This window comes from Vicugna pacos, chromosome 1, assembly GCF_048564905.1.
Source record: "Vicugna pacos chromosome 1, VicPac4, whole genome shotgun sequence".
Lineage (NCBI taxonomy): Eukaryota > Metazoa > Chordata > Mammalia > Artiodactyla > Camelidae > Vicugna > Vicugna pacos.
The window spans coordinates 26,228,143-26,251,185 of NC_132987.1; the positions used below are offsets into that span (position 1 = coordinate 26,228,143).

The 23,043-nt window shown below is 40.4% G+C and overlaps 1 protein-coding gene across 1 annotated transcript; it reads right to left on the reverse strand.

Moving 5' to 3' along the window:
• Window positions 1–8,649: 8,649 nt before the first annotated feature.
• Window positions 8,650–22,800, reverse strand: TM4SF18 (transmembrane 4 L six family member 18). Its single transcript, XM_006202791.4, has 6 exons — window positions 22,644–22,800; window positions 22,343–22,536; window positions 19,415–19,504; window positions 14,086–14,228; window positions 10,292–10,472; window positions 8,650–9,691 (listed from the first exon to the last, which is right to left on the reverse strand). The coding sequence occupies exons 2-6, from the start codon at window positions 22,517–22,519 to the stop codon at window positions 9,677–9,679; spliced, it is 606 nt and encodes a 201-aa protein (XP_006202853.1). The 5' UTR covers window positions 22,520–22,536; window positions 22,644–22,800; the 3' UTR covers window positions 8,650–9,676.
• Between the last annotated feature and the right edge of the window lie 243 nt (window positions 22,801–23,043).

Here is a 23,043-nt window from a genome sequence, read left to right on the forward strand (position 1 = left end):
TTGCAGTCCTGGCTTTCCCTTCCTGCATTACTCTCAGTAGCTTTGTCTTTTGGAACAGTGGTGTTTGAATTTGGTCACCTCTCTGCACCTCTGGCATTTCCTCTTCATTATGAGTTGTTGTGCCAGATTATTTTTAAGAGTCCTTTGCATCCACAAAATGGTCGCTGTGCTTCACTCTTTTACCTCGTTTGCAGATGGTTTTCAGACTAAGTTATCAGTCAATGACTGGGTGGAACCAGGAGCTAGTGGCTGGCCCTGTGCACATCATTTTGCAGATTCTTGGTAACATTCCTGCTTCCTATTTTCAGAGGGAAATACGCACAGCTGTGCATGAGAAAACTTTTTTTTTTTCCCATGACAATACAGTGCTGGCTAGTCCTGCCTATCCAAGTCTCCCGTGTCTTTAAGGATGAACAAAGAGTGATTTTGTAAATGAATGTACTTCAAAGAAAACAGTAATTTTAAACAGCCAGATTAATCAAATCTAGCACAGCCCCAACTCCTGCTGTTAGGAATAGATCAGGACTCGTGTACAGCTTCGAGATACTCAGCTGGCCAGAAATACTGAGATATAAAACAGCAAGATCAATTAAGATAATTGGGCTGGGAAAAAAAAAGGTTTTGCCTTCTTTATTTATCAACTGTGAGCCACCTTGACTTCACTGTATATGTGAATGAAAGTCAGTATAGTCATAGTTTCATTCATGTATTCAACATTCAGCAAATGCTACTGGAGAACTTCTACATACTTGCTTTTTCTAATTGCTAAGGGGGTAATGACATTATACAATTGGGAGGTATAATGACTAAAGAGGGCCTGCGGGTGATGGTGCAGCCACAAGTAAAAGATGTCCAGGCACGGACATCAACCTCCCATCTCATCTGTGCCCTCAGATATATGGCCCCGCTTGTTTACTTACTGCATTACTGAAAACAACCCATCTTCAGTGGATGAATGTTTGCCATCTTGAAAGACAGTAAAAATTATTTCAGGGCAATTCCAGAGGATAAGCTCCTACAACTCTTTGGAACCATGACCCTATTGTGAAAATGTCTACAGATCAAAATAAATTTCTTTCAACATTTTTAGAGAAATATATTAACCTTAGTGCCTAGAGTGACAAGTTATGAATTCTACCACCACCAGAGTCCCTACAGGCGCTCGAACATCCAAGGGCACATGGAGGGACACACAGGACCAGATCTGGGTTACACAGAAGCTAGCTGACAAAGTTTGGAGAATGAGGTAAAGACCTCAATATTAAAGCAAGTTTCTGGGCTGCTGTGCTTGGGGTTTGCCTTGAGCTAGAATTTCCCAAGACTTTCAGTGTAACATTTTGTACAAAATCTGCAACTGATTGTTAAAGATCCAGGAACAGCAGGGTGACACTGGAATCTACCTTGGTGGACACAGCTCATCCTCCGGAAAGTAAATTGCTCTTTTCTGTATCATTTTAAGATTTGACCTGGCTTATCTATCCCTAAACAATGTACTGTTTATTTCTGAAGGAAAAACTAACAGCCAGCATAAACCTGTTTGTGTTCAGAAGGGGTGACTGTGCCACTGTTGGATGAATGTCGCTGGGAGAAGAGAACCTGAAAGTCTCTAGGGCACAGTCTGGCCCCAGGGCCCGCCTCCAGCTCTCAGGAGGGAAGTTAAGTGTCCTCAGACGACGCAAACGGGGAACGGAAGGAATCGCAGGAGCATCATCAGCCTGTGGTTAAGCCAAACCAAAGACAGATAAAAATCCCAGCCAGCTGATAAAAATCTACTGTCCTAAGGTTAAAAGGGTAGTGCGCTGGCAGCAGGGCTCTGGTGGTGACTACGCTTGGCATTTCTGTCTCTCAAGTTACTCTGCTCCAGTGGACTGTTCACGCGTGATGAACAGATACTGCTTTGGACATTCTTTCCCTTCTTTCTGGGGATGCCCCTAACCTCTCTCCCATGTTCTATTTCCTGTTTCCTGAATGCTATTTCTTCCTCTTCCTGCAGGAAGACGAATTCTTTCATTTCAGTGGCGTGCATTCTCCAGTAGCTTGCTTGGAAGGGGGATTTTTTGAGAATGGACTCACGAGAAAGTACCATGTATCACAGAAATAATTTCTTTGAGAATTTAAAAGCCGATGCTCCACAGTCTTTGTCCAATCCAGCTGTTCAGAAGTTTAAAGCCAATATGATTCCTTATACTTTCTATGTGACCTGTTCTTCTTTCTCTGGAAACGTGTAGAGTACCCGCCTTCAGCTGGGGCTTTAAACTTCATTTGTATGTTCTTTCCATCTGGATGCTTGTGCTCTTCCGTTTCATGAAATGTTCTAGACTCACAATGACTTCTGCCCTTCGTTCTCTCTGTTCCCTCTGTCTAGAAATTCTTGTTATTTAGTATTGAACTTCTCAGACTGACTGGGTCTCTTTTTCTTAGTTTTTGTTCCATTAAAAGAAGATATATCTTATTCTTTTTGCTCTAGTCTCTGAGTGATTCCTCGACATCAAGTACCAAATTTCGGCTGAGTGTTTTTTGTTTATGCTAACTTATTTTTTATTCCCAAGAGTTCTTTGTTTTTGTTCTATGAATGTTCCTTTTTAAATAACATTCTCATCTTTTTTCACGAACACAGAATCTTCCCTTATCTTTCTGAGGAATGAATGATACTTGCTTTATTGTTTGAAGTTTTCTTTTCTTCAAATTTGTTTCCTCCAAACTGGTTTTTATTTAAATTTGTTTTGGTCTTGAAGGAGGAATAGTAAAATGGCCACACTTAGGCTAACTAACTCTTGGCTTCATGCTTGCGGCTTGCTTTTGGGATAGTCAGTGAACCTGACCGACCGGTCACTGCTCCCAGCCCCGGGCCCATTGTTACAGCTGAAGTTATTGATTTTGTTGTTTTCCGCTTTATGGTAGCAATTAAAACTTATAATCATGTTTAGATCCTGAGTCGTTCTCCAGGAAGGTCACGGAACTGTAGTCCTGCAAAATAGGCTGATTTGTCAAAAAGAGAAACATGCCGCAGGTGTTTACAAGATAAAAAGACTGGAAAAGTTACAACTACCGGTCTCTATAGAACTGTTGCCCAAGGACGTCCTGACGTCAAGAAATCTTGTGACAAGATAAATGATTCTGTTGATTGTTGTTTTCGCTTAAGCTATACCACCACCCCACCCCATCCTCAAGGTGGGTTCACAGGTTTGAAGGCACTAGCCCGCTGTGAGTCCCCTTCACCTGGCAAAGCAATAAAGCTGCCTCTTTTCTTCTAAGCTCCAGGACCTTGTCTGTAGGTTATTTGGCTCGTCAGGGATGGGGGCCGATCTTCCGGCAACAGCCTCTGTCTTTCATGTAGGAGGCTTACATCGGGGGTCCTTGTGTATCTGCCGATGGTAATGAATGGAGGGAGGAGGTGATTGGAACTGAGTGAGAGAGAGAGAGAGAGAGAGAGAGAGAGTGCATGTGTGTGTGTGTGTGTGTGTGTGTGTGTGTGTGTGTATGGCTTCTTGGCTCTGAACGCCACTGCTGGGTGAAATGAGTGAACCGCTTACTGATGAATTTCAAATATCACTATAATAGTTTCCTACTGTGACAAATGATCACAGACAAATTTACTGACTTACAGTCTGGGAGAACAAAAGCCCAAAATCAGTTTCCCTGGACTAAAACCAAGATTTCGGCAGGCCTGGCTTCCTTTTGGAGGCTCTAGACGAGAATCCGTTCCCTTGAATTTTCCGCTTTCCACTGACTGCCTGCTTTCCTTGATTGATCCCCCTCCTCCTTTCTCAGAGCCGGCAGTGTAGACACTTCTCTCCTCTCTGATTCCCGTTTCTGTTCTTACATCTTCTCTCTGAATCTGAAACTCTTGCCTCCCTTGCGACTGCATTAGACTCATCTGCATTATCCAGGATAATCTCCTCATTTTAAGATCCTTAATTTAATCACACGTGCAAAGTCCATGTCAAGGCAGCATATTCACATGCATCAGGGTTGGGGCCTGGGCATTTGGTGGGGTGTTATTTAGCCTGCCACAACAAGTATCTACATTTTCCCTCTTGCACTGGCCAGACTCCCTGGCCAGACACTGAAAAAGGCTCCCACTTGGAAAGTAAAGTTCTGGCCGCCAGCATTCAGACATCCAAGTGGGTAGAGAGGGCTTGGGGGTGAGTGTGCCCTAGCATTCGTCGTTCAAGATGGACCAGTCACTTAATCTCTCTGGTTTTGGTGCAGTAGTTGTATCTTTGGTGAATCTGAGTCTCTCCAATTCAGAGACTCGCCATTTTACCCTTTCCAGAGGATGAACTTTCAGACTTCTGCTGCTTCTCAGTGGCACAGAGAGAAGAGATACAGGGACTCACCCAATCCTTCTTGTCTCAGTGGTCTTCCTATACTCCCAGTTCCAGAGGAATCCAGTGCTATCCATTTGAGAGACTTTTGAGAACTCCGAGGTATAAATCAGGCTTCCTCAGTTTCCCCCAGTGATAGCTTAGGATTTTCTTATTTCTTGAGTTGTTTTTGTGAGTTACACCTCATCAGTATGTTTCATAGCTTCCAAAATTTTATTGCTGTTGCCTCCTCACCTGATTTCCCCATATTTTTTCTTAAAAAAACTTTTATTGTAAATGTAATGTGATTTTAGGCAGCAGTGAAATTAGATGCGTGCATGTATGTGTACGTATGTACACTTGTATGCACGTGTGTGTTTTCATATTAACCCAGATAAACCATTTAATTTGAATTGTTTGTGTTCCTTGGGTCAGGCACGAGTTGACTCTAACCTGGTGGCCAGGTTTGTGTAACTTCTTCCCCTGCCCAATGACACACCCTCAAGCTTGACTCTTTGCCTTGGTTTCCTGCCAGGACTGGACTTTTGTCCCCGATTCCCAGCTTCATCTGACAAAGCAAGAAACAGAAAGTGGCAAGAGTCTTTCTGAATATAAGAAGTGTTTTTCATAACAGTGACCTTGAATTGCCCCTGTTCCTTGAAACTTTTCAGTGAGATGCAGGTGTTTCAGAACCTGAGTATGATGGCTATTATGTTCCCAGTCTCCGGGCGTGTGATGAAAGGAGGTGCTGGCCTCTTCTGCGCTTTATCCGGGCTAGCGATGCCCACCTCTTACCTTTGCCTGCATTCTCTCCCCAAACTCCTGACCCTGTGCTGTCCCTCTGACCTTGTGACTTCCTTCCATCCCCTTCCCCTTCTGCTGTTTTTGTTGCATTACCAAGTCCAGCCATTTCAAATCTGCTCCAACTGCACCTGGATTCAAATTTGTCACCATGATTCTAAGAAATTTATACGTACTAACTCACTTAATCTTCCCCAGAACTCTATGATTATTCCTATTTTACAGATTCAGAAACTGAGGCACTGAGAGGTTGAGTAAACTTGACCAGGGTCTCCCAGCTAATAAAGAAGAGCCCAGAATGAATCTGAGCAATTTGACTCCAGAGTCCATCTTTATACCACTATGTTTAGACCACTTATAGATCTCATCCATGTGCCAAACACTTTATATATGTAATATAAATTTACATATAAATCTATATTATATAATATAAAATTATCTATATAATATATAAATAAATATAAGTTAGTGTACATATACACTCATTTAATCCTCATGGAATCCCTAGATTAAGCAAAGAATAACAACATAAAGATATTGAAGATCTGAGCAACAAAATTAATATTTTGACCTCATGGACACGCCTAAAAATCCTACACCCAATATTTGAAGAAAACATAATCTTTAAGTACATAGAACATACATGAATATTAGTCATAAAACAAGTCTTAAATATGTTCAGACTTCAGATCTGAAGTCTGAATCATATGTACCACATTCTATGATCAAAACATATATAAAGTGGAAACCCAAAAAAACCCCAAAACTCATATATTTGGGAATTTTGAAGCACATTCATAGTTTGAAAAATAAATCATAAATAAAAGCAGAAAATATTTATAACTGAATAACAAGCTAAAGACATTTTAAAACTTGTGAGATGCAGCCAAAGTGGTACTTTAAAAAATGCATAGAGTAGTCAGTCCCCTTCTTATCTGTGGTTTCAGTTACCTGCAGGCAGCTGAGGTGTGAAAATATTAAATGGAAATTTCCATTCAAATATTGATATGGAAAATTCAAAACTTCAGTGAAAGAAGTTTTAAATTGCACACCTTCTGAACAGTATGGAGAAATTGCACTCTGTCCTGCTCTGTTTCTCTGGGGATCCCCAGCCATTGACACCGTCCGCTCCTGACATCCAATTGTCAATGACATTATCACAGCTCAAGGATCCAGGGTAACGGGAGACAGATGATGCTCCTTCTGACATGTGGTCTGCATCATAGTCCCTTCATCATTCACCTCACTGCATCATGTGGGCATTTTATTATCTCATATTATCACAAGCAGCTGCAGAAGGGTGAGTATAATACAGTAAGATATTTTGAGAGAGAGATCACATTCACGTAACTTTTATTACAATATATTGTTATGATTGTTCTATTTTATTATTCGGCATTGTTGTTAATCACTTACTGTGCCTAATTTGTAAATTAAACTTTATCATAAGTTTATATGTACAGGAAAAAACAGTGTGTGTAGGTTCAGTACTACCCGTGGTTTCAGGCCTTCATTGGGAGTCTTGGAACATGTCTCCTGCAGGTAAGAGGGGACAACCATAGTCTCAAATACTTATTTTAAGAAAAGAAGAAAGCTTGAAAATTAATAAGCTAGGCATTCAATTTAAGAAGCCAGGAAAAGAAAAGTAAAATGAGAAAGAAGCAAGGAAAATAAGAGAGAAATAATAAATATAAGGGCATAAATGAACAAAACAGAAATCAATCTCAATTAGGATTAGTTAGCAATACTCAATCTCTGTGAGACTTAAAAAATGGAAAGAGTATCTTCTACAAATGGTAAGAAAAAGGACTATCACTAGCTTCATGTCTAGTTCTTTCTTGTTTTAAGCTCCTTACATGAATTTTATTCAATGAATTTATTTATTCTAATTTGTTTTTTCTAATTCTTCAAGTAATGACTTTTCAAAGGAAAATTTGAAAATATAGAACAATGTAAAAAAAGAAATATACTCTCATCATTAGGAGATAATTATGAATATTTAGTTATTTTTCTAGTCTTTTTTCTATGTATCTGAAGATTTGTACATGTCTACATGTAATTGTATGGTTATTTAAAATTTGGGGTTCAAATTGCACATTGAGATTTGTATCCAACTTTTTTACTTAAAATTGCATCATAAGCATGCATTCTTTAAATACAAATATTTGGGTGGCTGTGTTAATATTTGATTTTCAGATAGATACACTGTACTGAGTTTGTCTGTGGTCTTGTGGTTAAACAAGTTTCCAATTCTGTGGTAGAGTCATTCAGCTGACATCTATTTGTAGTCCACTCAATGTGTGGTACCAAATTGAATTTAAACACGACTGAGATAGTCTTAATGACAAACTGGTGGGATCAACTTGCCAGAAGTTCATTTACAAGAGGACTGAGGAGTCTTTGAGAGAAGTAAACAAAGAGGATGCTGGATATGGTAAGTTTATGTGCTTGATAGAGTAATCAGATACTCTCTGTATGTTAGTTTTCCTCCTCATCCTTTAATCATGTTGCCAACAGCAATGTCTGCATTGCTTCATTTACAGCTTCATAATTCAAATTTTCAAGCAAGAATAACCACCAATCTTATTTGGAAAGTGTTTCACTTCAGGCTAAATCACTGGCCACTGGAGTGACAATAGATTGCCCATGGCTTGGATGCTGGTCCCAGTTCTGTCAGCTAGGTACTGAGCATGGGGGTCATGCGGTACCCAGCATGGCTTGCTTTCAAGATGCTTGATTCAGCAAAGGCTGGGGATAGGGCCGCTTCCCTTAAAGGAGGTACCAAAAGAAAGAGGCATTTTCCAGACTACTGGTACTACTGCCCAGCTTTAGCACAGAGCAGGCATTGGTAGAACTCTGTTGACTGTGTCTGCGGAGGAGAGTAGTGGGGAAGTGGCAGAAGGGTTAGGGTCCAGTGGGCCCATGATGGAGACAGGTGCTCAGCAGAGCAGCCACAGAGAGCAGAGTGCCTGGCATCAATGTAGAACGTTGAATGTCTCTTATGCTCACTTTGTGCTAGGTCCTGTGGATGATGACAAAATATAAGACATGGCTGCTGTCCTCCAGGAGGCCATGGTAAGTATAGGTAGAAAATTTATAAACATTTTACTTAAAAAAATTTTTTTCAATAAATAGAGGTAGTGGTAACCCCCCAAAACACAGGTATCAACTGGTCAATGATCACTCTCTCTAACCCATTGAGTATGTCCTCAACTGCTCATTTATTTCAAGTCTATGTCTTGTAGACCACCACACTCATCACCAGGAGTGAGAAAATAATGTCAAGAGTTCAGTTAGATTATATAAGTTCATATAAAACTTTTTTGTGGCTTATCTACCTCACTACTTTCCTCTTTGAACACTGATTAAGGTGCTATTCTGTGACGTTTACAGATCGTCAAGGTTGGAAACATGTTTCCACATGTTTATGTGGGAAAAGCATATGCCTTTAAAGTTGGGAAAAATAGTAAAAATTTTAATAGCAAAAATATGAATTTTTAAAAAGTATTTTAATAGTAAAACATAATAAAGAAAACTTGGAAAATGTAGAAAAGGAAGAAGGATCACCCATGACCCAAATCAAACACAGTTTACATTTTTTGTGTAAATCCTTCTAGGTTTAGTTTTTAATCGTATATCCTTCCTTCCTTTCTTTTCTTTCTTTCTTTTGTTCATTCATTCGTTCTTTCTTTTTAAATTTTTAATGCCTTTATTGTGGTATGGTTCCTGTACAGTAAACTACACATATTTCAGATGTACAATTTGATGAATTTTGATAGATGTATACACCCATGAAACCACTTCCACAATCAAGATAGCTAACATTTTCATCACTTCCCAAGAAGTGCAATTTTTGAATTCCCAGTTTATCCCTTCCCACTTTACTCCCTGGTAACCATAAATTTATTCTCTGTGTCTGGGGGTCTGTTTCTGTTTTATAGATAAGCTTGTTTGTCCTTTTTTTAAGATTCCACATAAGCGATATCAAATGACATTTTTCTTTCTCTTTCTGGCTTACTTCACTTAGAATGATGATCTCCAGGTCTATATTTTGATTATTTGGTTTTGTTTGTTGGTTTGTTTTTGTTTTAGATAATTATGCTTATATTGTAAACATAAATTTGTAATCTGCTTTTTCATATAGCAATAGTCATAATCTTTAAAATATCATTTGTAATGCCTGCACAATATTATAACTAATGTACCACACTTTATTTAATCTTTTGCCTAAAAGTTAGAGTTTTGGGGTATTTATAATTTTCCAGAATATTAAATAATGTTCAAATATGTGTATTTGCATAAAGTTATAGTTTGTATTCTTATTTATTTTCATAGTTTAGATGATTGAAATTGAATTTGTTTGATCAGAAGGTATGAACATTTCTGAAGATCTTGACACATATAGCTTAGGAAAAAATTCTAAACGGAAGGGTCACATAATTGGCATTTCCAGTGAGGACAATAAACAGCTGGAGAAAATATCCTCATTTGAATATTGTCTTCAAGTCTATACAGTAGACATAGGCAGATGGCCATATCTTGATAAAGAAAAATATTCCTGTCCTTAATCAAATGATTCCAGGCTATTAAAAAAAAAGAAAAGAAAAACAAAGTGAGTAAACTTGACTTGATTAATGATCCATAATCCATGTAGCAACTCAAACTTATAGTTCATATTCAAAACAGGATAGAACAGGAAAATATCTGTTTGAAACTACCAGGAAAGACATATTTCTCCAAAACCAGTCACTAATGTCTTAATATAAAAAAAGGATTATTAATTGAATGTAGCAGCATTCAAAAGAGAAATTATTTCAGTGGGTTTGGGTTGTGAGCCTTCAATTATTTTATGATTAGGGAAATTCTCAATAAATTCTCTTTGAGCTTTGGGTTATTTCTACATAGAACACTGAAATGTTGCTCATTCAAAACACTGGTAGTGCTTTCACCATACAACACAGAATGAAATTTTACAATTATTCCATTGGTTTAATCCCTAGAGACAAGCCAACAGACACATTGGAATATTAGAAAAAAAAAAAACTGAGGTATTAGAGGCTGCATGAAGGCAGTAAGAATGGAGAGAAAATGATGAAATTCTAAAAACCTTTCAATAACACTCACTGAATCCTGGACAGTGGGGGTAAATGGAGGAGGTACAGGTGCCAGTGAGGGTCTGTTACCTGTATGATGACTGAATAGGTTCCACACAGCATCCTGGATAACTGCATGACTACTCTGATGAGGCAGACAATCACCTGAAGCCCACTGAGAGCTATGAGAATGGAAAATAAAATGATGTTCCACTCCACTATATGTGCAGGTTCCAGGCACTGGATCCATATGCTGGAATCTGTAAGGAAACTGAGAGAGAGGAAGGAAATAATCAACTGACACGTGGCCATAGCCAAACCCAAAGACTGGGTCCAAGGAAGAAGGTCATGAATATTCATATGTTTGGGAAATTAATATATATGATTAAAATATATAACATTATTAAGTATGATATAATATATAAGAATTACTCAGATACATACGTTGAACACCTAGTATGCACTGCTCTAGGCTATGCTAATTATGAACATGGTGCCTGCCTCAGACAATTCTAATTCATTTAAGAGGCAAGATGCATACTGAAGAGTTCAAAACAATGAAAGGCAGCACATGTCAATACCAAGGGAGGCAGAGGTTGCCCATCTCCAAGGAGCACAGAAGTTAGCCTGGGCTGTCAGGGACAGGGCTGAGCTGGCGTGGATATAAAATCACACAGGTGGTAAAAGAGCAGAGAGAAATGATGCTAGTTATTCTTAGACTCTGTCCCAAAGCCCTTTAAAACAGTGGCTCTCAAATTTGCGCCTATGTCAAGATTCTCTGGAAGGTTTGTGAAAATGCAGATTGCTGCGCCCTAGCTCAGAGTTTGATTCAGAAGGTCTGGATGGGGCTGGAAACCTTCAGTTTCTAAAGTGATGCTGGTGCTGCCGGTCTGGGGTCTACAGTGTGAGGACCACTGCTTTAGACAGCTGCTGTTCTGCAGCTCTGAAGGAGATTTAGATAATGCAGTGGAAACACAAAAGATTGAATGGTTCAGTCCGTCTAGGTTAGTACAGGACTGTGAGGATTAAATCACTTCGGCTTTGAAGATAATCTTAAAACCACTCTGAGTCATCCTGACTGACTTTTGGTCACTTCCAGGTCAGCCATGGCCATTAGCATTTCTCCAAGCGTGACACTCTCTCTGTCCAACTAAACTGAAATAAAAACCGGTCTTCTCAAAAAAAAAAAAAAAATCCCCCAAACAAACAAACAAAAAATCAAACCTAGTTACAGGGCAGAGTTGTTTATTAATATCGTGTTAGTAGCAAGATGGTTTTTTTTTCTCAAAACAGCAATTCAGGCAACCTTGGTATTGGCCAAGTGGCCCTGGGTACTGGCGCTTGTGGCTGAAAGGGGTGAGCTCTGCCTTTTGGTCACCACCACCACCATGTCTTCTTTCTTCTCTCTCTTTTTTCTGTCTCCCCCCTCCATTTCTCTCCTATTCCCTTCCTGTAACTCTCTTCCATCCCTTTCTTTATTTCCTGCTCTCTGTGCTCTAGGACATTCAGAGGCACTCAGAGAGTTTCTCAATATTGCTAACAGTCCTTAAGTCTCAAGTGGTCAAAAGCGCTGACTGTGGAGACAGAACTCTTGGATCTGTAGGATCTTGGGCCAGGGACTTGACATCTTTGACCTCTAGAATCTTGTCTGGACAATGGGCTTAAAATATCTAACCCTAGGATTGTTGTGAATATTCGGTGAGAGGTATGCAAAATGCTTCAGGACGTATAAAGCACAGTATGAATGTAATTTCCTCTTACCAGTTCCCTAGACCCATCTCAGACACCCTCCTACTCCTAACTCAGTCTCTGCCACCAAGGAATCCCTTCAAGACCCTTGCTCTAGACTGTTCCCAGTATATGCTCTGCATACATTGTCCACGCTTTAAAGAAAGATGATTTGCAAGGTTTCTATTTTTCTCCCAGGGTAGGGGTCCTATTTATTCTTGTATAAATAGAATGAGTCATAAGGGCACTGGCAGGGTCTGGAAGGAATAGAGAAGTCTGCTCTGATATACATTCTCCACAATCTCTGCACACAGTTCTATCACAGTATTGACTGTTAAAATTCTATCTTTAGCTGTATCTGCATATCTATTTCCTCACTAAACTGTGCACCGTGAGAGCACTATTGTGATTCATCCATCTCTGAATGGCCACGTCTAAGGCCTAAGGCAGTGCCTGGCGCATTTCAAAGGTCAACAAATGCTTGTTGAATGAAACTGATTCAGGACCCTCAATGGTCAGCATGCCAATGGCTGGACTTGCTGGCCGCCTCGCAGACGGAAGACATCAATGCAGTATAGAAGGCTATGGAAAGTAATGATGACGATAAAATTTGGCATGTGGAGAATTTATTAAATCTAATTTGTTCTTTACTTCTGTTTAATTTTCAGTTCTGTCGGGGTAGAAATAATTATTATCTCCAGTTTACAGAGGCTCAGAGATATCCAGGTATTTGTCTAAGGCCATATCGTTTGTAAGTAGGAGATGGGAGACTTGAACCCTATGGGATGCGCTGTGCTCCAAGGGCAGTGTTCCTTCCATGGCCTCCATCTCAGCAGAAGGTTCTGTTAGGTCTGTGTGGGTTCCTCTAGGGAAGCGAACCTGTGTAGTTTATCTTTGACTCTCTAGCTCCTGATCTAAGACTTGGACATGGTAGGAGCTTAATAAATATTTGTTGAATAAATGAACAGCTGATTTGTTCCCCATTAACACTGGCTCCACCCAGCCTTCACCAGGCCTTGGGAACTTCCCTTGGAGACCAGAGATTTAGCTTCCCTTCAGGGGAACACGTTTGTTTCACTGTTTCACCTCCTAACATTTTTACACAACTGGAATCGGGTGAATGCAAATATCAAGGGCAACTTTAAAGGAGGAATGTGGGCAGCCTGAGATTCTTGCTTTGAGAGGGGAATATTCTTTGGTTTGGCGGTGAGGAAAAGTAGAGGGGCTGAAGGCAGAAAACAATTTTTTGCACCCGTTAGGACTTTTTACGTTAGGGTCCCCTTTCCTGAGCCCCTTCAGTCCCAAAGGAGTGTCTCCTCCAAGCACTCAGAAATGTAACCTCCCCACGGAATGGTATGGACATGCCCTCATTTCACTCCATTAGAGTTCTGAGCGCAGGGCAAGGCAGGGTGCGATTCGGTGACCCTCTCCCGTACCTCTGTCTGGGCGCTGCCACCTCCCAAGCTGAAAGGCCCATAAGCCAAGCACAGTGCCAGTGTGAGGCACTCTGTGATGCTGGACTGGGTCCCTCAGCATCTGACTGAGCTACCAGCCTTCTGAGCAAGGCGACCCTTGGACGCTCCTTCAGTACAAGCTCGATAAGCTCCTGGCTCCTTCCACAACCTCCTGCACATACTCGTGTCCCTGGATCTCAGACTGCACTTTGCTGCTCACCTGCCTGCTTCTTCTCCTTGTAACCCCTGATGGTACAGCCGCGGGTGGCACCATCCCAGGGCACTGTGACTCTCTGCCAGCCGAGCCCTCTCACGTCTGTAACAGACATGTCAACCCTGGCCACAAAATAAGACTGGCTCTCCAGAACCACTCAGGTCCCAAACCCAGCAGTTGCCAGACCATGATAACCATGAAGCCCCGCTCTTCAGGGTGGGAGGAACATGCCTTGCATTTGGACATCTCCGGGACAGCCTCAGAACAGTGAATGCATAAGACGGTAAACGACTGGAGAGAGAAACACCTACACAAAGATCTGTGTAGGAACAAACTGGTCGGGATATTAGGAAACTAATAGGAAAATTCTGCACGCAGAGCAGCCCCAGCCTCACAGAGCCCCAGGGTGGTGGTGGAAAATGAGTAGGAGCATGAAGCCAGGTGTTTCTGACTTTCCGACCTCCTTGATTTGGGGGGTTAGCCCTTACCGTCCTGCGGTGCCTTCAAAGGCATACCCCCAGCCCTCGAGAGTGCGGCAGTAAGGGCCCTGAAGAAGGCCCAAAGCAGATATGCCCAGGCAGTATCCAGAGAAAGCAATTCCAAGGGCAGAAAAGATCATCGACAGCAGTGCCTAAATTAAACATAGAAGGAGGTTAGCGCCGTGGAATGAGACAAAGGGATACTGTGGATAAATGCTCAGATAGGCCCCTTCCCCTGCTCGTGCATGCCTACTGCAGTCTGTGCTATGCCAGACGTCCACATCAAAATGGAAATGTTTAATCCAAATCCACCTGATCTTAAAAATAGGGTTTTAGAGGCTTTTTCCACCCCTCTTTTGGCATTTCATACAGGAAATTCATAATTTACCAAACTTCTTCCTGTTTGTTCTGGAATGGTGATATAAAAAAATGATCATGTCAGACATAAATGCAGGGAAGGGATGTGTTCAATGAATCTGTACGTATTTATTGAAGAGGGTATTTTCTAGGTACGGTGGGTTCTCTGCGAATCACAAGCTACGATCCCTGCTTTGCTCTTACGAAGACGATCTTTGAATATATTCACACACAGGACTATGAGGGGAAATACCAGGTGTCAGCCCAGATGGTCATATTTATCCTCAAGTGAGGAAGGGGGTTGATGGGGAGGAGGGTGTTTTCATTTGAGGAGAGAGAACGAGCAATGTTCACAGGCAGATCAGTACAAGCTGAGTTGGGGGAGTAAGTAGATTGATCTGATCTAAGAGGGGAATTCTACAGAGCAGTGAAGGAGAGGAGTTGATGATGACCAGATTGGCATGGTGCTTGCGCTGGGAAACCACATGCCAGCCCTTTAGTCACATATAAAGTGAGTGTGGCTTGGTGCATCAGGGCAGAAGATGACCTTGGATGTTGAATTAAGGAGGCTGGACTTCATCCTTCAGGGCAAGTGGCTCTTCCCCGCAGCAACCTTTTATTACATTTTTTTCAAAAAAACAAAAAAGTTGAAAATAGAGGACCCTTTACGTAGACTCAGCTTTTGTGACTATTTGACCATTTTTGCTTTGCTCTCTCTCTGTCCCTTCCTTTGTATATCTACATCTGTATACACATTTATTTATTTACGTTTTTGTTGCTTAACCATCTGAAAGTAGGTAGCAGACATTGTGTTGTCTCAACCTGTTAGCATATCCGTACATACCTCCCAAGAAGAAAGGTATTCTATTATTCTGCGGCTGTTTTTCACTTTTTTATACAGCATCCAAAGAAGGTTTATGCACAAGGTTACATCCCTTTAGTTTCCTTTAATCCATACTTGTCTTGCTGCCTTTTTTGTTTTTCAGAATATTAAATTGTTTTTGAAGACTCCCAGACAGCTGTCTTGTAGAATGTCCCATTTTCTGGGCTTTTCTGATTGTCTCCTCACAGTTGGACTTGGGTTAAATGTTTTGGCAAGAACACATGATTGGTATGGGTACATTATGGGCCTCTCACTATTACCGATGATGCTAAGTTTGATCTCTTGGTTAGGGTGGTGTCCTTCAGATTTATAAATGTTCATTTTCCACTTAGCCATTGGGAAATGATTTGTGAGGTAATGCTTTGAGGCTGTCTCATATCTTGTTCCCTAAAGACATTTCAACTGATGGATTTAGCGTCTGCTGATGAGCGTCATACTCAATGATCACGAATTATCGATGTAAGTGGTTGTAATGTGCTGCCCTTCTAATTGCATGATTTCTCCTGCATTTGTAAGTTATGATTGTTTCAGCACAGAACGTCCACTTCCTGTTTCTCTCCCCTGCCTCTCACTTTCTGTATTATTGTGGACTCATGGATTTTCTAATTCAATGTGTTATAACTCATGATTACTATTATTCTTTAAGATGGTCAAATGGGCTCAATATGGCCAGTGGGCGCACCCCTTCAAGTCGGTGGCTGTGCCCTTTGACATAACCTATCATTCTTTGAAGACTTCCTTGCTTCCTGGCACAAGATTTCCCAAGCTCATTTTGAATTTATGCTGCCCTAGGCCTGGAACAGCTCTTTTTCCAACAAGCCATGGAATTAGTTTTTGAGCAAGGAAGTGACATGAACAAATAAATGATTTTGAAAAATTGCTCTGGCAGTGGTGGCACACCAGCCAGAAGTGAGAGGGCCCCAAAGTAAGAATTCCATGTGGAGAAAACTCCGAGTTGTGATGACAGAGACACGTGCTGGACAAAAGACATTGAGGAGGAAACGAGTAGCAGGAGATGGACTGAATAAAAGAAATTCCAGAGTTTGGAACTTGAATGAAAGGGAAACAGAAATAGGGATGCCAGGGAGGGTAGCTTGACTGGGGAGAAAATTTAATTTAGTTTTAGAAATGTTGATTTCAGGTGAGAACAGAACCACCGGACAGAAGTGTGCCCTACTAGCTGATGATAAATTCAAAAGCCGAGGCCAGAAAAAGGGAGAACAAAAAAACTTGTGACTTTTGGAACAAACATTGTCTGAAATTGTATTTCTTTGTTTAGAATTATTTTATGAATGTAACACTAATACATGATCATTATGGAAAATCAGAAAAAAATTTTTAAAAACTCAAAGAAGAAAAGAACCACCATGCTTTTTTCCTATTTGATATTAATGATTTCACTGGCAACTTCACCTATGATTAAAAGCTCTTTCAAATTATATTTCCCATATTTATTTTAATAGAGTTTTGTCTCATCATGGTATGAGATAAATAGAGCTACTTTTTTTTATAGTAGGTTTCTGTTAGTTATACTTCTTTAAAAAAATTTATCTATTCACCAATGCCGTCTTTGAAAAAGGAGGAGGGTTGTTTTCAGAAGGCAGAGCTCCTTGTTCACTAAATGTACCCTTAACCTGATCACTGGAAAGATCAGGGAAGAATCTCTTTATCTGGGGAAGTAGGCAACCATAGCACAATATATACGTACATGCACATAAACAGTAACAGTCTAATGAGTGAATATAATTGCACAACCGAGATAAGCCTCAAAATAGAGTAGGAATAAGAATCTCTCTGAGTCAGTTTCATTTTTCTGTAAGATGTAGATGATGTAGGTGGTTATAGCATCCATCTCACAGGGCTGTTTCAAAAATTAAAGGACACAGTGGATATAAAAGTTATTTGAAATGTAATACAGTATAATCAAAATATCTATTATTTCAAATACCCCTATTTGGCCAATTTTTGTTTTCCAGGGATAACAGCCCATAGAATGTTGGCAGAAGATGAGACTCTGGGGAGGAATGGATAGCAGCCATAAGATTGACGGGGTTCGGGTCACTCTGCTCCAATATGGGGACTTGACGTATTAGTATCTTAAGCTGAAGGAGTTTGAGGAAACCGCAGAAGCAGGAAGGTGACTCTGCGCTCCCCCACCCTCTCATCCTTGTTTTTTGAAACAGGTCATAAAACTTCCATGTGAAAGGTGCTCTCTGCACCAGGAGGAAGGAAGACATGCTTATCACCAGAGACTGGGAATTTGGGGCCAAGAAATCTGTGTAAATAAACATTGTTAAATAAAATCTTATGCATGCTTAGCAAGCATGAGGTCCTGGGTTCAATCCCTAATACCTCCATTTAAAAAGAAATAAAAAACAAAAATCTATTACCCCACCTCAAACAAAAAAAAACCCAAAATCTTACCTTCCTAGTTACTTCTTCACCATTTACTACTCTTAGCCCAAACCCCTCTGACTTGATGATTCTTTACAAATCTGTTGTTTCTTCGTCTAAAGGGTATGAATGCTTACTGCTCTGGTCACATTTTGGTGTCTTCATTCTTTTGTGAAGGCTCCCGTGTATATGGAAATAGTCAATAAAATTCATATGTTTTTTTCTTTTTTTTTTAAATTGAAGTACAGTCAATTACAATGTATCAATTTCTGGTGTACAGCACAATGTCCCAGTCATGCATATACATACATATACATATTCATTTTCATATTCTGTTTCATTAAAAGTTATTACAAGGTATTGAGTATAGTTCCCTGTGCTATATAGAAGAAACTTTTTTTTTAGTTTATTTTTATATATAGTGGCTAACATTTGCAAATCTTAAACTTCCAAATTTGTCCCTTCTCATCCCCTTTCCTTGGTAACCATAAGATTGTTTACCATGTCTGCCGGTCTGTTTCTGTTTTGTAGATGAGGTCATAGTGTCCTTTTTTGGAAGAGATGACTAGCATCTCAGCGGGAAGAGCAGGAGGAAGGGAGAGAGGAGCCTCAGGATTCTCTGCTTGGCGCTTTCAAAGTAGGGGCACAGTGCTAAATTAGATAGCTAACTTAATCTTCCAGAGGCATCAGATAAAGAAAGTAGGCCATACCATATTGGATGCATGTTAAAATCCAGTAGCACCTTGGGCCAACTAAGTCAGGGTCTCGAGGGGTGGGATTCTGAGCCAAGCTCCCAGATGATTGCAGTGTGCAGCCAATGTGTAGAACCACCACTGCAAAGGACGCCTCCCAGACCTCTGGTAAAGCTCTTCCTAGTTAATGAATCATATTCTCTTTGAGTCACAGGTGACTCATCTATAAAACAGGAGTAACAATGATCTAATTCACTGGGTAAATCTGAAAGAAATATAAAGTGTTATGCGAATATGAATAAATGATGATGACTGTGACAAGGAAGAGATGGGTAATGGTGGACATTTGGAGCCCAGTGCCTACCTGTTGAACACAGGGTTAGAAAATTTGGCTGTATTATTCTCTCTTGATTCTATTTTTATTATTTTTAAAGTTCCAGTTTAAAAAAATGGATATCACATATGCCCAACACAGGAATAAACCTGATGCTGTGTGAAAGAAGTCAGATACGGAAGACAAATACTACATGCTTCTATTTATATAGAATACAAACTAATCTATAATGACAAAAAGTAGACCCAAAATTAACCTTTCAGGGTGATGGAAAATGTTCTGTATCTTGATTATGATGGTGGTTTCATAGGGAGTGTTATCTCTCAAAACTCATGGAATTGTACCCTTTTAATAGAGACCATTTATTCTGTGTAAATTAGCCCTCAATAAAGTTGACAAGGGAAAAAATAGACTCACAGAAACCTAGTTAGGAAAAGGTAGTATTATTGTCTAATTTCATGCATCTTTCAGTCCTGAATTTCTAGAAGAATGTCAGCCTAACAAAAGTGGAAGACAAAGTGTAAACAAAGTGGAAGATAAATTTTGGAGTTAACTCTTGGGCTCTAAACTGGAAGGATCATGGAGAGGGTACAGTAGCATCAGTATGTTCATGTTTCAGAGTGAGAACAAAGCAAGCCGGAGCCCACTCCACCATCCTCAAAATAACATTGCTCTTACCATGTACTTTTTGCTGCAGTTTTCACTCTGGCAACATTTATAGTTGTTATCGCTCTCCAGGACAAGAAGAACTGCAGCTACTATGAGCATCTACAGCAGGGAAGAGAGAAAGTATCAGAAATAGAATACTGGTTTGCATTCATGCTCATAATCAGAGTGTAGACTCTGGAATCAGGTAGATCTGGGTTCGAATCCCAGATCTGCCACTTTCTAGCTGGGTGAACTCCAGAATCCTTTCCTTTAAAAATGGTACTGAGAACTCACCTCCTGAGGTTGCTCTGAGGCATTCTATGTAAAATGTTGAATATAGTGCTTGATTCATAATAAAAGATTGAGAAATGGTATCTATTAATATCATGGTTATCAGATGTTAAAATCTAATGATGAAAGAGGAGTGAATGGTTTGGACATGAAACTACCACTCTTGGCAGCAAATCCCCACAGCTCACTGACACAGTTGTGGAGGACAAAGGAAAATCATTCACCAGACTTTGCTGTTTGTCAGCCTCTCTCCCCTAACTGCCCTCTGGGAATGCAGATGAAAGGTACAGTTTATCTGAAACTAAATCTCTTAATCCAAAGTAAAGTAAATTCAGTTTCCCCATGCATTCAAATCATCTCACAGTCAGATTTTCACAGTCACAGTGTGCTTGATCTGTATCATGCCAACAAACTGGGAGAATTCAATGTGTTTACTTCCCTTTCTTGGTATCTTAAGCAAAGGGTTCCAGTCCCGGAGAGAACATGGGTTCCTCTACTGTTACAGTCCCTGGTTTGGGCAGGTATGGACCATGCATTGCTTCTGGCAGATTCTCCACCTGTCTTCCAGCCCTCCTGTTCAGTACTGAGTCCTGAAGTTGAGTTCATTGTTAGTAGGAACAATGTTTGTAGTGAACATCCCAGTTTCTAAATTCCTTCAGCTGTCATTTAGTTATCTAGCCCTTTAATCATTTACCTATATTCCTCTCCTTTCTCTTGAATGATTTGATCTTGAAAGGATATTTTTCAAGAACTCCTAGACAGTGAAAGATAGAGAACAGCTTCTTCTCACAGTTCTAAGTTTTACATGGAATACAGGCAAAAGGGTCCTAGATTCCCCTCCTCTCAACACCATTAGTTATCACAGTTTTTAATAGATTCTGATTTAATCATACTAAAGCCTTGCAAACCTGCCGCTTATTACATCACATGCTGAGGGGAGATGAGAAGCCAGGGCCCGGCAGGCCAGGGGCAGTCGCTGGCTTTCTCACAATATTGGTAGAAATGATTAGATCTACACCCGAGAGTGCTGTGTCAAAGGAGAAGCACACACGTGGCCTGTGCTGAAAGAGAAACTGCTTTTGTTGTAAAACAAAACTGCAACCCAGAGGGCTCAAGGATAATGGAGGAAAATTACCCCCAATTCCATCACCCTCCCATGGTTTTAGATATTTACTCCCAGGGTTTTCCCACATGCGTGTATTTTCCATAGTTGTGATCATAGTTCCTTCACCATTCTGTTACTTCTCTTTTTCATTAACACAAAATAACAGGCATTTTCCATGTGGCTACCTGTTCACACCACAATCTTCATCAGCTATGAAGTGAGTGCACCATCATTTTTTTGGCCATTTTTATGCTAGGATGACTCTAGCTTTCTGCTACTATAAATAACGCTGCCACAAACAGTTATGTACACGTTTCTCTCCTTATTTTGGATTATTTCTTCACAATGAATCCTCAGATTTAGGATTACAGGGTCAAAAGGCATAAGCATTTTCATGAATCTTACTCTATCATATCAAAATTTCCTCCAAAAAAACCTTACATTTATTCACAGTACCACCACCACCACCACCCATTATGTATCTATTCCATAGTACCTTCAGCAACACTGGGTGTTAATATTCTAAAGTTTGCAGATTTAATCTGCAAAATGGCAACTAAATGAAACTGCTTTCCAACAAAACTATTCAAATATTATAATAACTAAACACCCACAAAGATCTAGAGAGAGATTATAATGGCTTTTCCTTTACATTATTGGTGGTAGAATAAGCTTACAGGGCATAATGGGTTTTGTTTTGGTCTTGTTTTTTTTTTTTTAGAACTGATATGATCAGGAAAAGTGTCTTTTCCTCTGAGCTGCCAACATGATTTACTATCAGTTTGTTTTTAAAGAGCGCAAAGTCATCTGGAAAACATTCCTGGATTCTTACTGTGTTAACTTTGATTTAGTTTTCAAAAATACTCTCCACTATTAGGGGTAAAATGTCAGACTATTTAATGATAATGTGGCCCATCTTTCAATCAGTATTTCTCATCACAGTAATCACTGGCTACCTACTACATGTCAGTCCGTCCCAGACACTTCGTACATGAGAGTTCATTTGATCCCCACAATTTCGCTGAAAAGTAAATGTCACTGTTCACATTTTTCAAATGAGGACACTGAGGCCCAAAGACTTTGAGTAACTTGCTTAAGGTCTCATGATATAAATGACAGAGCTTAGACTTGAATTCAAGTTTGTCTGAATCTTCGAGTCTGCTTTTTCCGCTGTCTTAATACTCGCTCCAAGCTAGAGGAATTCTGAATGCAGATAGAAAATCCGTTCTGGAAAAGAGCAATGCCACTGGAGATTAAGTAGCATATGTTGATACACAGGTTACATGAGGACATGATATGTCTATAGGTCAGTGTCCCACAGACTCTCATTAGCACTAATTTCCTGCATTGCTGGAGCTCCATAAATGTGCGGCTTACAGAAAACAAAGCTACTCCCCAAGTCCTAATGGACTACCTGCCTTTCTACCCTCACCCATCTTCCTATCCCCAAACCCAGGATTAGTAGAGTGATTTCCCCATCATTCATTATTTTTACTAGGAACAGGTTAATTCTTAGTAAAAATTCCCCTTTTCCCATCCCAAGTCTCCGAAGTCACACTTACCATGATACCTGAGAAACAGATTCCTTCAAAATACCACACGTAGTTGGTGAGTTTATTGCTGGATGCATAGGAAGTTTGCCCATTCGGGAAATACAATAGTATGTTCACAATTATACTCCAAAGTGCAAGCGGAATCAGCAGACAACTCAGGCAGCCTCCACATTTCCGAGACCCCATTTTACCCTGCTCAGAACCTGCAGGAGATTTCAAGAGTGTAGAATTACATGAAGCCTATTTTGGTTTTCTTCCCTACCTGTCTCCCCACACAGCCCCCCCGCACCACCTCCCCGAGTTCACCTACCCTTTTCTGGGTCACCCTTCAGTTCATATTCAGGAGGAGCCCAGGGCTTGGACAGAACTGCCCCCCGCGGTCTCTCGGTGTGGAAATAGTGGTTTACTGTTTGGAGAACAATAGACAAACGGCCCAAGAGCTGAGCTGGTCTTCATCCTGTGCCAAAGGAATGCGGTGCTCTTACTGCTTTTTAAAATAAGTCATTTTCCTCTGGATGAGAGCACTGAAGATTGAACTCTGAACATGTTTTAAGAAGGAAGTTGGGGTCGGGGTTGGAACTGAGCCTGGCAAATTTCATCCAAGCCTGGACGGGGGTTAATGAGGAAACTACCAGGGGATCTCACACAAGAGCACGTTGTGCAGGGTTCGCTCAAATATTCTGACTTTATGTATCGATCTTTTATTCAGC

Bases quoted from the DNA above. Each gene is read 5' to 3' on its own strand.
- TM4SF18 (XM_006202791.4), bottom strand. From the start codon at position 22,519: ATGGGGTCTCGGAAATGTGGAGGCTGCCTGAGTTGTCTGCTGATTCCG. The intron at 14,229-19,414 runs GTAAGAGCAATG...TGTTTAATTTAG, and splicing joins ACTGCAGCAAAAAGTACATG to GCACTGCTGTCGATGATCTT. The intron at 10,473-14,085 runs GTAAGGGCTAAC...CCTCTCTCTCAG, and splicing joins TTTGAAGGCACCGCAGGACG to TTTCCTTACAGATTCCAGCA.